General features: G+C 38.6%; 1 protein-coding gene across 1 annotated transcript; it reads right to left on the bottom strand.

The window, feature by feature from the left end:
* Positions 1–744: 744 nt before the first annotated feature.
* Positions 745–2991, bottom strand: hspb9 (heat shock protein, alpha-crystallin-related, 9). The gene is made up of 2 exons (XM_039826304.1): positions 2592–2991; positions 745–1430 (listed from the first exon to the last, which is right to left on the bottom strand). The coding sequence occupies exons 1-2, from the start codon at positions 2810–2812 to the stop codon at positions 962–964; spliced, it is 690 nt and encodes a 229-aa protein (XP_039682238.1). The 5' UTR covers positions 2813–2991; the 3' UTR covers positions 745–961.
* Between the last annotated feature and the right edge of the window lie 11897 nt (positions 2992–14888).

Below are 14888 nucleotides of genomic sequence, written 5' to 3'. Positions count from 1 at the left end.
TGTGTAAATATATGCCAAGGTACTGTAAATGCACAGGGGTGCAAATAGCATACATTGATATTTCTACAAGACGGGGTATTAATAGAACACATTGCTGTGTGCACCGGCAGGGTACGAATAGCATTAATTTCTAATTGCACCAGTGTACGAATAGCTCTTCTAATTGCACCAGGGGTGCAAATAGCCTCACCCATTTTTTAAATACAATTTTTCTGTGTGTTCAGCATCACAACCAAAATTCCTCTATTGGGTATGCCAGCATATGCCCCAAACTATCTGCAAGGCCAGATATCCCAAGACATAGGAATATGTTTTTTTTTTTTTTCTAGGTTGTCTTCTTATCTCCTCTCCCTCTTTTCTCCAAAGCCTTCATTTCTTCTTGCCTCTGTTGTAATACCTTCAAGGCAGGGCTCATAAAACATTTAACTACTGCTTTTGTTTGTCACCTGCTCCGACATGCCAACAAATAAATCCTCCCTAGGAAAACACATGTCACTGGAAACCATTAAAGTTACAAATTTAGTCTACTGAGGGGAAGTAAACGTGATGCTAGCATTTTCTTGCTACTACTTTCAGTCTCTCTCTCTCTCTCTCTCTCTCTCTCTCTCTCTCTCTCTCTCTTCCATTCTTTGTCTAAGTTGGTTGCTGGCACCATCTGTTGGTCACAAAAGTCCATCACTTAAGTTGTAATCTACAGTATTTCATTAACCCCTGCACCATGCAGACACCACTGTACAAATAGAATTGTTTTTTGAAAATCATACACTTTATTTCATTTCAACAGGTCATACAAATTGCAAATAATTATAAAATAAATAGTCTCTTCATTTTGTAATGGTAAACTTTACTCGTTATAGACGTCTTTTAAGTGGAAGTGTGTATGTGTGAGCATAAAAACAGGACTCTTTATTCATTTATTTCAAAATGTGTTTTCACACTGACAGTATGTGTGGAGTGTGTATCATGGGTGCGTTAGTCTGTGTTCCTCCTTTGTCTTGTCCTTGGTAAGAGGAAATTCCAGCGATGTCCTGAACCGAATGGGCACCTCCTGCTCCTCATTGATTGGCTGCTTGGTCACGGGGGCGTGGATACGCAGCTGTCCATCATTCATCAGGGAACAGGAGAGGCCGGACAGATCCAGGTGAGCGGGAATGTCGATCCTCTGGACGAATCCCATCTGAGACGAGGCCGAGGAGCACAAGGAGGCGCAGGAGGAGGAGGAGGAGCAGGACTGGCTCTCTTCTGCTCCGGCCTGCTTCTTGGCCACCACCGCCAGGCTACGCCCGACTAGTTTGACAGTGATGTCATTGGGGGCGTAACCACGAGCGTCTAGGGTCACCAGGAGGTCGCCGTTCTCTGTGGCCTGTTGAGGTTCCTGGTGAAGCTCTGCGTTCACAGTCTCTCTCTGCTGCTCTTTACCATCACTGAGCCTGAAAGAGAATCAAAAACTAGATCAAAAGCAGCTTCATGACTCCGCTGGTGTCTGAGGGCATTTTTCAAACCAGCGTTGTTCAGCGCAGGTGAATCAGACTGGTTTGTTATGATTTTTTTATTTATTTTTTTGGGCAGATGTGCGGACCAAAACAACTACACTAAGACCCTTTTAAGGTGACTTTCACACCTGCCTCATTTAGTTCGGTTGAATTGCACTAAAGTTCATCTTCCCCCTTGGTGTGGTTCATTTTGGTTAGGGGTGAATGCAGCAATCACCCCTGGATGCGCACCAAAAGTGTACCAAACAACTGAGACCTAGGGAGGTCTCGGTACGCTTTCAGGCGAACTCTGGAGCGGTTTGTTTGTCGTGAGAAAGTGATCTGAACTCAAACCGCACCAACTATGTGTACTCCGCAAGTCTCAGCTAAATGGCTCTTTAAGTCAGGTGTGCTTTGCAATCTGTGATGTGGCAGAGCATGTAAACTGTACTACATGTATTTACTTTCTTTCAGACACATCTGACCAATAAGGAGAGTGAATGTTCTTGCGTGGTTTGTAGCGTAATGCATTTTTGTTCGCTTGGATTTTCGTAAAAAGAACCTGAACAAAGGGGAAAACACTGAGAATACAAACTTGACTGCGGCACTGTAAAATTACGTATGGAGAGCAGTAGTAGTATTGGAAGGTTGGAACTCCTGTGTGAAACCTGATGTCAGTGTTGACTTTTCTGGCGTCTTTTTGAACGTTAACTATCATTCGCGTTCCTTATGTAATGTCCCTAACTTAACCACAAATGTGAATATTTTAACCAAAACCACAATCTTTTACTAAACCCAACTAAAGTAAGTTAGTTGCCTAAACCTAACCAAGTAGGTTGAATTCACAACAGGACTCTCAGAGTTGTGAAATGTGACGCCAAGGGGTCCAGGAAAACACTAATACCGTTACAATATGATACATGATAACGGCCTTCTGAACCTACTAGTAGGTGTAACAGTCCCTTCTGACCAATATCTATGAGGCTGATAACCACTGACAAAGCCCCATCAATGGAATGATAACATTCAAAATGGGTGACAAACTTTAGGTGTGAAAACGGCCTAAAACAAAGCCAATCAGGAGTAACCACTACTGAGTTACACATTTACTGTACATACCTCGCCAAGGTGGAGGAAATGAGGGGCAACTTGTTAAATTTGAGGAGGTGGGGCCCATCGTGAAGCTCCCTCAAAAGGCTGTCAGCCAGTTTGGTTCTCTGGTTGAAGAAGTCTTGCTGCAGTGAGGAGAGGGCCTCGTGACGCAGCGGCCACAGCAGCTGCTCTTGGCTGAAGAAAGGGTCATCGCCGAACAGGCTGCTCAAAGCTGCTTGCTGGGCCATTAAGTCAGCGTCAAAGGACAGTTCTTGGCAAACTTCAGTAACCTGCAAATCCTTCTTTTTGTTTCTTTGGGGGCCCTTGCTCAGACTTGATATCTTCTAGCTCCAGTGAAGAGTGAGAACTGAGAGCTTCCAGAGTTTCTTCTTCTTGTTAGTCTTCTTTCTGGTAGTTTGAGAAATTACACAGTACTTCTCTCTCTTATATACCCCAGCTGTCCTGCTCCGTCCCTCCCACTGAACTATTTACACCCCATGAGCTCACTGCTGTTTGTTAGCGTGTGCCAGCGAGGTCAGGAATACCCTGAAACTAATCACAAGGCTAAAGACAGCTCATGGTCATAACCTGTTTGTGTTTGTGTGCCTATGGCCGTGTTAACACTGCAGTGTGAGTTTTACTTTCTACTATATAATGCAGATACAGATTTCTAAAGTGTGTTAAAAGCAAAGATATTTGCTCATAACACATTTTTCATGTAGCAGTATGAGAATATGTGGGCCCAGTTTTTCAAAAAAATTTAATCTGGATCAAATTGATCCGGATTTGGAAATCACATGTTTTGCTATCCAGCATCACCTGGTCCATCTTACCTTTATGCCAGTTTTTTAAAAGGAACATTGGATTAGATCACTCTGATCCAAATACCAAATTTCAGGATTACCAAATCCTGTTTACCAGAGCCTTAAATGGAACAAACAGTGTAGCCTACTGGCTTAGCGAAGAAAAGATAGGCCAAATAGCCATCGTTTGTTTTAATTTTAAGAAACAGAAACACTGTAATAAACAGAAACACTGTAATAAACAAACATTTTACATTCCTTATTTTGTTATGTTAAATAACAAAACAAAAACAATACTATCCAAGAGTATTATATATATTAGATGTGACATGCTTCATATATGCTTCAAATATATAGAAATGTATATATCATCAGTAAACATTGATTTTGTGATCGTTCACTTAAAAAATGATTTTATTTGTTTCGAAAAATCACAACTGAATCCACCCTTCTGATGGGATCAGGATAATCCTGTTTTTTTTGGATCAAATATATCCCAAACCGAGTTCAAAGTTTTGAAAAACCCAAAAGGCAGGTTTGATCCAAATCAAATGTAAGATCGGATTAAAAACCCATTTCCAAGATTTGATCCAATCCGTGATCCGAAATCCCACTGGATTACTTTTGAAAAACTGGGCCCAGGGGTGATAGGAAAAAAAAAGTGATGGTGTGTGAAGTGGCTGTTCTTGGCACTTTATTCAACAAATGTCTTTTATTTAGTACTTTCATTACACACAGACTCTTTGTTATTAAAAATACTTCAAGTGAAAGTAAAAACTCGACGGAAGGGAAAGAAATGTATCATAATCCCCTGAAGCTATGCACTTTAATGGACACATTTGAGACCATAAAATGACACTGACTTCTACCTAGTGACTATACTCTTACTGATTATTTAATATCAAGTTTGATTGTTTTTAAAATAAAAAATACATCATTCATTCATTACCTGATAATTGACACCTCGAAGGGCATTAACCCGCTTATACCATACTCACTTGCTAATAATAATAATAATAAGAAGAAGAAGAAGAAGAAGAAGAACAAGAAGAAGAAGAAGACCAATAATTTATGTTTTCATGCGTTTTGCAATCAAAATCTAAAAGTCTATTACTTTTAGATTTTCTTGGTAACACCTAAGGGTTTGACTAATACCTGGAAAATTTGCCATCCCATTAGGGTTCTTATGCAGTGCCAACGTTGTTCACAGCGCCAGTAAATAGGACGGACCTTAGATACGATGTGGCAATGGGAGATATTTCTTGTCCGCTCAGCTCATAGAACCCTTTGGCTCAGTTATCAGCCAGACATCAGCAAGCGAACGTAAGCTAGCAAGATTCAAAGTCAATAACATATGTATGGTTGACAATCAGTAAATATAATTTGACACTGTGTTTAACAAGACAAGTTAGCTATCCAGCCATGTCATTGTCCCCAAATCAATATCCAGACTTTCACGAACAAATGATATGTGTAATGTTACTGTCGGTCACAGACTGAAGTAGCAAGTTGAACAGCATACAGGATCACTGTATTCCATTAATACTTGACAATGGACACCTCGACAGGCATTAACCCTTACTTAATGGATACCGTGCGGCCAATCGGAATAGAGTATTTACCCAGCGCATAGTATAAGCTAAGTTAAACTAACCGGCTGCTGGCGATAGCTGTATGAAGGAATGAATGAATGAATGAATGAATGAATGAATTATTTATTTTCGTGTCTGGCCGTTTACATGGCCCATCCATTATGGGATTATTTAGACACATTTTAAATAAACACTTCCCTAGTGCTGACACTGACACAATATAGACAAGTTTGAAACAAAACAAACAAACAGATAAAGAGTTAATACAGGTAGGGTACTAATGTAAAGTTAACATTTTAACATAAAACCCTTTCAGACCAAAATAAATTATAGTAGAAGTAAGCTGTATATTTAACATACACACAGAAGTGTGGTATCAACTCATTTAACTTTCAGCAAGAGAGTAAGCGTTAATTGCAAAATTTCAACTAGAATTTGTCAAAGCTGTCAGGAAGTCTGTCAGGAAGATTGAATGACACAAAATAACTTGCAATCACTGCATTTCTACTTGATAAGAGGCTACTTTTAATTGAAAATTGACATTCATCAAATCAAATGTGTTTAAATAAAGTGGGAAAATGTAGGGATCATATGGGCAAGCTTTTGTTATTGTTATGGCTCACAGACATGTCTTTTACAGTGTCTGTGTGTCAAATGGCAAACATTCGTTTATCTTACTTTTCTTCTTCCTTAAACAGATATTTACTGACAACCTAGAATCAGACTTCAGCAGCTGTTCAGAACTAAGCAACGCCGATCAGCAGTGTGAACAAAGCCCGTCTTGTCTCAGGTTACAGTGCTTCTTCCAGGAATGAGCTCAGAGCGCGAACATTTACCAGAGTCTGTCTGCATGTGTGTATGTGTGTGTGAAACCAGAGTCCTAACATTACAAGAAGCCTGTGTCATATCTATTTGTGGCTGTCTAAACGTTATACTACTGCCTTCAGATTATTGGCTCAAACAGTGAAATGACTTGCATGTGATTGGCTGGAAACAGCTTCTTCAGTGTGGCATTTCTCACTTCTGCTTTTCACTGTATGCTGAGACAAAATTACATCTATTATTCTGATATTTCTTTAAGTTCATCAACAGTATTACTGTTGATGACTTTAATGTAATCCATACAATCTCCGAGCATTTAATACTACTGTAGTTCCATTTTTGTGTCACATAGGTGTTGATTCGACTGTGGTTTTTAGGCTTTGTGCTTTGTTGTATTGGATTACTTTGTGTTCATGGTGATTTGGATACTGTTGGATTACCTCTGCAAGCATTAGGCTGCTTATTTTAATACAAACATGTATTGTTAAATACTGCTCAATATCATCTGCATAGATTAAGACATTATCAGACTAAAAGTGTCCTTTAAATCAGCTACTGCAGGACTACTGCAAAAATAAAGAAGTGTGTCAGTGAACCAGGGGATGCCAGGGGCAGAAATAGAAAGGGAGATTCAAGATGGCTGCCAAATCCTCATCTTTAAATTACTAGGTTATTTTTACCCACCCAGCTCAGTCTGGTCATTATTTATGGTAGTATGAGACCATCCAGCTTTAAACTCCTTATGGTCATATCTGGGTTATGTGTGCATGTGCAAAAAGATTAGCAAGAATATCTTTAATAAGATAACCTTTAATAAGAAATGTATTTGAATAACATGTAAAAATATGTAAGTACTAATATGATATGAAAGTAAGTAATTTGAATTTAACATTTGGCCTTTATACCAATTTATGAACACTATTTCTATACATTTGAGAAATAGTTCACCATTTTAGGAAATGCATGTAATCTACTCATCCAACTCAGCAGCGACGTGAATGATAACGCACTACAATGACTGCACAGTTAATATGTAGCTGCCAGCAGCAGGTTAGCTTCACCTAGCTCTTTCCAAAGGGAACAAACTTGCCAACCAATACTTTCAAAATGCACTAAATAACTCTAATATCTCGTTTGGCTAGCTGTTTCCCCGTTTGATGAGAATGGTTTAAATTTTCAACTTTGAAGCAAGAAAGTTAGAGGTTTATTTACGATAATACAAGCAGTTAAATATACACTAGGTGTAGGATAAGCCAGTAAAATAAATTAATAGACTGTTGTGATCAACCACGGTGAAGATGTCTTAATTGAAATTCACTGAAATTGGTTTCGGAGACCCATGCTGGACTTGGAAGGGGTTTCCAAAAATTTAAATGTAGCATAAACTTTGTCTAAATTTTAAGAAGTTAATACATTGTGTGCAGGACAAAAGCAAATCTTAATTCTTATTTTTGGATACTCTGTACATATAGCTTTATTAACCTACTAGGGGGGCATGTAATGTGATTTCATTGAGATAGGGACAGTGTACAATTAAACATTAACCTTGTAATAAAAACAAGTAGAGATGCATTGCATCAGGTTTAATCACAATTGGTATTTTCCGCACCTAGTCCCTGGGCAGGTAGAACAATAAATTAATAGAATCTAATGCAAATGGAATACAAAACACCAGGATATACAATTTTACAAACATTATCAGTTGCATTCACACCTAATCACGATAATTCGCAAATGTGTGCAAAGTTGCAGCAAAAAAATAAACATAGCCTCAAGTGGCAATTTGTAGGTTCAAACCCTTTTTTTGGCTTTTCAAAGCACTTTCACTTGTTACAGGTACCTTTCGCTCACATTCATACACTTTAATATTCAACTGCAGGACCAGGGATTGAACCACCAACCTTCTTATTGTTATGCAAACACTTAACTGCCTGAGCTACAGCAGACTAGGAAGCAGCCCAATCGCCAAAAGTCAAAGCAGGAAGCAGCATTGAGCGGGTTTGTAGCTTTACAAAGCTGAGAAAAACAAATTCAGATGGGTTATTCCTCTATAGACCTGTTTCATCCCTACAATAGATGCAGCAAGTCCCGCGATTTCACAATTTTTGCGGTTATGTAATCGCACAGAGTGACATCGGGATTGCGATTAGATTAATCGTGCAGCCCTAATGAATATCAGAATCAATTCTTTAGAAGCATTCAAACACAAACATTGAATGGAAGTGTATTATGAAAAACAAACGGCAACAATTAGTGAGTTTGGACGAGTGCTCCAGTGTGCTTGGCTCGTCATCTTCTCTTGCAGACCAGACAGACCTCCACCAAGACTAGCAGGAGCAGCAGCAGACCCCCAGCAGCTACTGAAGAGACCAGTGGCAACAAATGCACTAGGAGAGAAAAGCTAAAGCAGTTAATCTTGAAAATGTTGTCAATGTTTTCATTGGGATTCATAATCTGCTGTTTCTACACACTAACTGCATTATAAGAGTGGCAAGTTCAGTGTGAGGAGGCAGGCTGTGGTGGTGGATGTGTCAAACAAACTGTATCTCCTGCGGATCATGTTACACTTGAAAACAAAAGTAAACAGCTAGTTTTTGTTAACTTTACAGAACAAACAGAACCCCAACCACAATGTACTTCTTAACTAACAAATAGTTTTGGAGCCTGGGGTGGTGGTCTTCATTTAGTCATTGTAAAACACGTTTGTCATAAAGTTATGATTAATTTACATACGTTATATCCCTCACACATATATATGATATATAATTTTTCCCAGTAGATAAAGCACTCAATAGACTTCTTCACTTACATTACGGTTTAAGTTCTGATGTGTTAGCAACATTTCACACTTGTTGTTCTGCTTTCCAATTTTAAAAAAAGCCTGCTGTGGTGACCAGCTCTTTATCATCGCTGCATCTATAGCTGTTAAACACGTCACAAGCCACAAAGACTAAGAGACAGAGCTGTCTATAGAAAAGGATACATTTATTCAAAACGCTTTAACAAGACACTACTGTAATAGATTTCAACTGTTAAAGAGCACTGCTTAGACCAGCTAATCTGATCTGACAATCTGTCAGACACATAAGACATAACATACATTTAAGTATTTTGCACAGAATGTAAAATGAAAACTAAAAGGATTTTATGCATCACTCCGTATAATTGACTGACCTGCAGCTGGGGAAGTTGAGGTGAAGAGAAAACGGACTATAGAGGAAAGAGAAAGAAATGGCATGGCTCATAAAATTCAACAAGCTAAAAAGTACAGAAAAAAAATATGCTTATCCGGCAAGGAGTCAGGGTGGTGCGGGATAGCTGCTGTTACACATGGTTAGACACAGTGTACAAGGTTGGGTTTCTGCCACTTTGGATTTAATCCAACAAACAAACTGTCTAAACATACATGGAACAGAGTACTGTGAATGTGCACTTGATTGCTATTTTTAAAAAACCGGATGTGTCTTAAAAAAAAATTAAAAAAGTGGAAGTATATAGAGAGTAGAGAGAATTTTTAGTGAAGATTAAATACAGTTTAAGGGCAACTGAATTCAATTTCATAATTTCACATTCACTTTCAAGTTTATTGGAATTCTGCATAATTGGAAATTGCTATGAATGCTATACAGATTGTGGTTTTCAAAGCAATTATTCAAATTGAGCAATTCAAATGTAAATAGTATAAATGTGTTATTTTGGAACAGAATTCCAATTTCTTGGAAGTGAATGTAATATGAAAATGACTTCAGTTGTCCTTGAACTGAATTTAATCGTCACTAAAAATTCAACTCTCGATATACTTCCACATTCAGTTTTTTAGACACACATCCGGTTTTTGCAAAACAGCAATCAAGTGCATACTTACAGAACTCATGTGAATGGTCAAAACTCCTAAATTTTGATCCATTTACTTTCCAAACTAGATTTTTTCAACTTGAATAATTACTTTGAAAAACGGAATTCAAATGTAAATGGTTCAAATTCAGTTTCTAGTGAAATATATTTTTGCCCATTCAACAGTTTCAAAGGGAGGGACTCACATGCACTCACATGCGCGGCAGGTCAAGCTAACAAATCATGATTTTGATATCAAAGGATATATCCAAAGAACATAAGGTCAGATCATAACACACAGAAGGAATGAAAATTCATTTTCTGCTCAGGGCCCAATTACTCAACTATATCTCCACATAGCAAATAGCTGTTTACTGCTATATTAATGTTCTGAATGTCATTTACAGCACCTTTTTGAATTAAAAGAACATTTATACTGAAATTAGTCACAAGAGACATGTCTATACCATAAAATACAGCTGCTTTACTACAAAGATTTCTGTCGTTCGCTCCCCATGGCTGACATTAAAGCTGCTCTGTATCATTTATCAGTGACAGAACAGATGACAGAAAACTTAACTTATTATGCACAAAAAATATCCCACTGCTTGTCCTTCCCCAAACACTTCCTCTTTCTTGCATTTTTTTTTCAGCTAAAACTGCAAAGTACTGAACCTCTGCAGCTCTGAACTATAGAGTGCAAAGTACAAAAGCTGCAGTACCAAAGCAACTCATCTATTTCAATTTCTGCCTCTTAAAATTGTTGTTGATTAAAGAAAGTTCAAGGGAGACGTGTACTACGAAGCAAGATAAGTGGGTTAGCGAGTTATGTTGAACCTAAAGCCACAAGCCGTTTCTCAAAGTCAAGGATCCTTCCTTGGTAGGACTGGTCCTTCCAAGTCAGGTCCTTCAGAGGCTAGGCCAGGCTCCTCCTTAGCATTCGGTGAACACGTAAATGGAACAGGCTAGCAACACGTCATTACATGCTTGCATCATTGAAAATGTTTCGCCTTCACTTCCGCGCTGCATTTCAAAAACACTGGATGAAATGGATGTGGAACTGTGATGTTAATTTTTTGTTGAGATGGAGAAGGTGAATCCGCGTCAGTCTGCTTGCAGGAGGAGAATATTCTGTCGGCAACTGTGCCCGCAACGTGCGTTGGTAGGGAGAGTTGCCAGCACTGATATGGAGTTATATTCCTATCTTTAATCAAGAGCGCATTCTTTCAATTTGAGAGCATTTCTCACTGATATTACGTTCAGATTTTGTAATAATTTGCCTCAAAACCTTGCTCTCACACTCAAATAGTCACTGCTCGCGCTTGGATTTGCTCTGCTTGTGCTCAAAGTTTGTGCTCGCGCTTGGATTTTCTCTGCTTGTGCTCAAAGTTTGTGCTCGCGCTTGGATTTGCTCTGCTTGCACTCAAACTTTCTGCTTGGACTCAGATATGTTGTTGTTTGGACAGATTTCCTGCTCTCAGCTTTGAACCTTCTCCTCGCACTCAGGCTGATTCTGCTTACTTGCAAAGTTTCTGCTCTCGATTTCTCCTGCGCGCGCTTGGATTTTTGTGTGTTATAACCCTATCAAAAGTCAACAACCAATAGAATGCCAGCTGTAGTGTTGACCAATGAAATGATCCCAACCCCGTTGAGGGTGCGTTCACTTTACTTTAGAACGTCTGTTGAGGGCGGCTGCTCTGTAACCTGACTGTAACCAAGTTTATATATCCCCGCACGTTTATAGCTTTATTATAAGTATATGTCAACAATGTGCACAGAATGGTCGACGCACTTTCACCTGCACCCGTCAGGAAACGGGAGAAAGCTTTGAAGTGGGACGAAGAAGTTATGTCCACAACTACGAGGGTGAGTAACATAACTTAAGCACCCGCTAGCTAGCTAGCATATGGCCTAGCTTGATGTCCAGAAACAAATAGAGGTGGTTTAATGTACCTAAACAATGATCAATGATTACCAAATTTCTCTCTCATATTGCTCCTCATAACTACTGAAAACTGTCAAAAAATCTAACCCAAAGTCCAATTATTATGGACGTTATGTGACTGATAACTGATTGATATCTGATTGATCATTGTTTAGGTACATTAAGTTACTACCGTTAAGCTTTTCACGTTAAGCGTTAGAATGTCCCGGCTGCTGTTGAGGGAAACTGTAGTCTATAACTTCCTGAGCGACTGATCGTCCATTTTTGCCCCTTTACATAATAAATATGGCTATGAAATGGAACATGAAATACATAAATGAGGCAATACATATATAGGCATTAGTCATTATAGTTCAATAGCCTAAATACATATGTTTTACTTATATTTATTTCCGGGGACTTTTATTTATTCCGGCTCATTTATATGCACGTTATATTCAAAGGAAGTTTAGTTATCTCACAGGCTCAGACTAAAAGCAGCAGCAAGCCTGCCTGACATCAGTGCATAGCATATCACTGCAAAGTAAATAAAATATGAATAAATCACGAAGCGGTAGATTCCCAGGTCAGCTAGAGCGGGATAACGCAGCTCTGCAGACGGACCAGAGTCAGTCAGCACTGGGGAGCGAACCGCGGGGACCAAGCTCACAGGGCTGGTAGCTAGCTGCTAGCTGCCGCAGCAGCTAATATTAGAATATTAGACCCAGCACCGGAGGTCTGATCCCCATGATTTAAAACGAAAATCAAATAACCATTTGTTTCTTAATACCTGTTTATGAAATGAAAATCAAATGAACGAAAAAGTACACGGACCCAGTCTGTTAAGTACAATTTCACCACTAATAAAACAGATCTAGAGATGATATGCTTTATTTGCAACTTAAATGTAATTTTTTTAATTAATACAAAGCAAACTGAGCAGAAAGAACAAGTATTTTGTTGGTTTGTTCTTCTCTTCCAGGTGTGACTGAAGTACCCGTTGAGCTGCATCACAGCTGCACTATGTGCATGGACCTGTGCCAGTCAGAACATCACTCACCTGTGTGCAGAGGACAGGCAGCAGTAGCACAAACCAAGAAGGTTGGCAAGTCTGATAATAATGCAATTGTAAAAATAATAATAATATAATAGTAAAATCATGTTACATACACTTATGTTTCTTGCTTAAATTCACAGGGTGCACAACCAGGCCTGGGAGAGAAAATTACTGATGTCCACAAAACCAAATCAGAGAAGGTAAGGTAAGATAGTAATGATGTTAAAGCAAGCTATGTACACCTAATATAATACGTGTTGATGTCTATGAATCTGTCTTTAATAGGAGCATACTATACAAAGACAACAGTGGAGAGTTCCTGGATCGGTCTGTCCTCAAAGTGCCAGAGATCTACAAGGACTTCACCCTTTTCTGCACCATCAGCGTATAATCAAAGTGATAAAAGAGAGAACAAATTATTGTTTTCTCTGTTGACATGAATAGGTGCCTGTAATGTCTGTCCATATATTCAATCAATTCAATAAATGTTGATAAGTATCACTGCTATTTCTTAAATCATTGTAGTTTTTCAGAGCAATAAGATACAGATTATTAAAACCATGTTCACATTTGCAACAAATTAAAACCCTGATCAAGGCAAATTGTTTTTTCATGTTCCATAACATTTATAAAAAAAAACAGTACAATTAAATTTACCAGAGCTGACACTTGGTAAATAGCTTTAATTTACCTTGTCAAAACAATGAGTAATTCATAACAAATTGCACAATATTTGACACAAAACCTTAAAAGTGTATGGTTCATACTACGGTGAAGCAGTACAATGTGCCTATAGGATTTACTGTAGCAGGAACATTGATATTGGCAAACAGATGACCCAGGTTCAGGTGAGTTTGTGAGCAGGGTTATGAATAAAGATAAGATAGGCCTAGTGTTCACAAGAGGGATGATTCAGGTATGGCAACACAAATTAAGAATAATTCAATTAAATGGAGGTATGTACAACTAGTAGAAGATAAATTAACTATACAAGAGCAATTAAGGTAAAGTTATGAGGTGGCAAGCTAAAGTATAGTCAATAGCATGGAGTCAAGTCAACAGTGTACACCAGAATAATATATACTGTGATTAAGTAATGATACTTACTGTTGTCTGTACTAATATAACACAAAAAATAATACAGTGTTTGATGCAGTATGGAGAACAACCAAGTCCCATATGAACCCAAGAGACTTTAAGTGCAGCTGTTGATGATGTTCACTACAAACAAAACTTGCAGATGGTTGTAGTCTGTAGCCAGTCATACAGTAGGTAGATCTGGAGCAGATGGTTGTAGTCTGTAGCAAGCCGTACAGTAGGTAGATCTGGAGCAGATGGTTGTAGTCTGTAGCCAGCCATACAGTAGGTAGATCTGGAGCAGATGGTTGTAGTCTGTAGCCAGCCATACAGTAGGTAGATCTGGAGCAGATGGTTGTAGTCTGTAGCCAGCCATACAGTAGGTAGATCTGGAGCAGATGGTTGTAGTCTGTAACCAGTCATACAGTAGGTAGATCTGGAGCAGATGGTTGTAGTCTGTAGCCAGACATACAGCAGGTAGATCTGGAGTAGCAGGGTGAATTCTAGCTATCATGGGTTGGTGATATGACACACAGATCAACAGGGGTCAAACCCCTCAGCCCCACCTGGATGAAAAGAAAGTAAAACAAAATACTTGTTTTTTCAGTTCAGTTTGCTTTGTATCAATTAAACAAATAACTGCTATTTAAGGAGCAAATAAGAAACCATATCATTTCTAGATCTGTTTTTATTATAGTGATAAAATTGAACTTAACATTACGTTTTATACAGATTGCTATGAATCTATTTTCAAACTAATGTTATATGAAGGAATGAAGACTAAATTCTGATGAACAACAAACAACAGTGATGCAAAAACTGACACAAACAATCCAGTTTCTTGTGTTCTTTCAGTTATATTACAGTTTATGTTTTACTACTGGCTCTAACATGAAATTAGCCAAATCCCAGGAACATGGTTAACCAAACGAGGAAAAAAATACAAAGTAGGGTCATCACATACACACACTGTCCGTCATATGTCGTTCAATCTAGCTAGCTATACAATAAAGAACATATATTTGTTTCTGGACATCAAGCTAGGCTATATGCTAGCGCCATATGCTAGCTAGCTAGCTAGGTGCTTAAGTTATGTTACTCACCCTCGTAGTTGTGGACATAACTTCATACGTTCCCCCCTACGAACTTCCCCCTCTTCCTGAAGGGTGCAGGTGAAAGCGTCCACCATTCTGTGCACATTGTTGACATATACTT

This window comes from Perca fluviatilis, chromosome 15 (assembly GCF_010015445.1).
Source record: "Perca fluviatilis chromosome 15, GENO_Pfluv_1.0, whole genome shotgun sequence".
NCBI classification, from domain to species: domain Eukaryota; kingdom Metazoa; phylum Chordata; class Actinopteri; order Perciformes; family Percidae; genus Perca; species Perca fluviatilis.
This window is presented reverse-complemented; position numbering and strand designations above follow the sequence as displayed.

What these genes read in the sequence shown, in the direction of transcription:
- hspb9 (XM_039826304.1), bottom strand. Translation starts at nt 2,812, where the DNA reads ATGGCCCAGCAAGCAGCTTTGAGCAGCCTGTTCGGCGATGACCCTTTC. An exon ending in ATTTCCTCCACCTTGGCGAG is followed by an intron (nt 1,431 to 2,591) that starts GTATGTACAGTA and finishes ATTCTCTTTCAG; the next exon opens with GCTCAGTGATGGTAAAGAGC.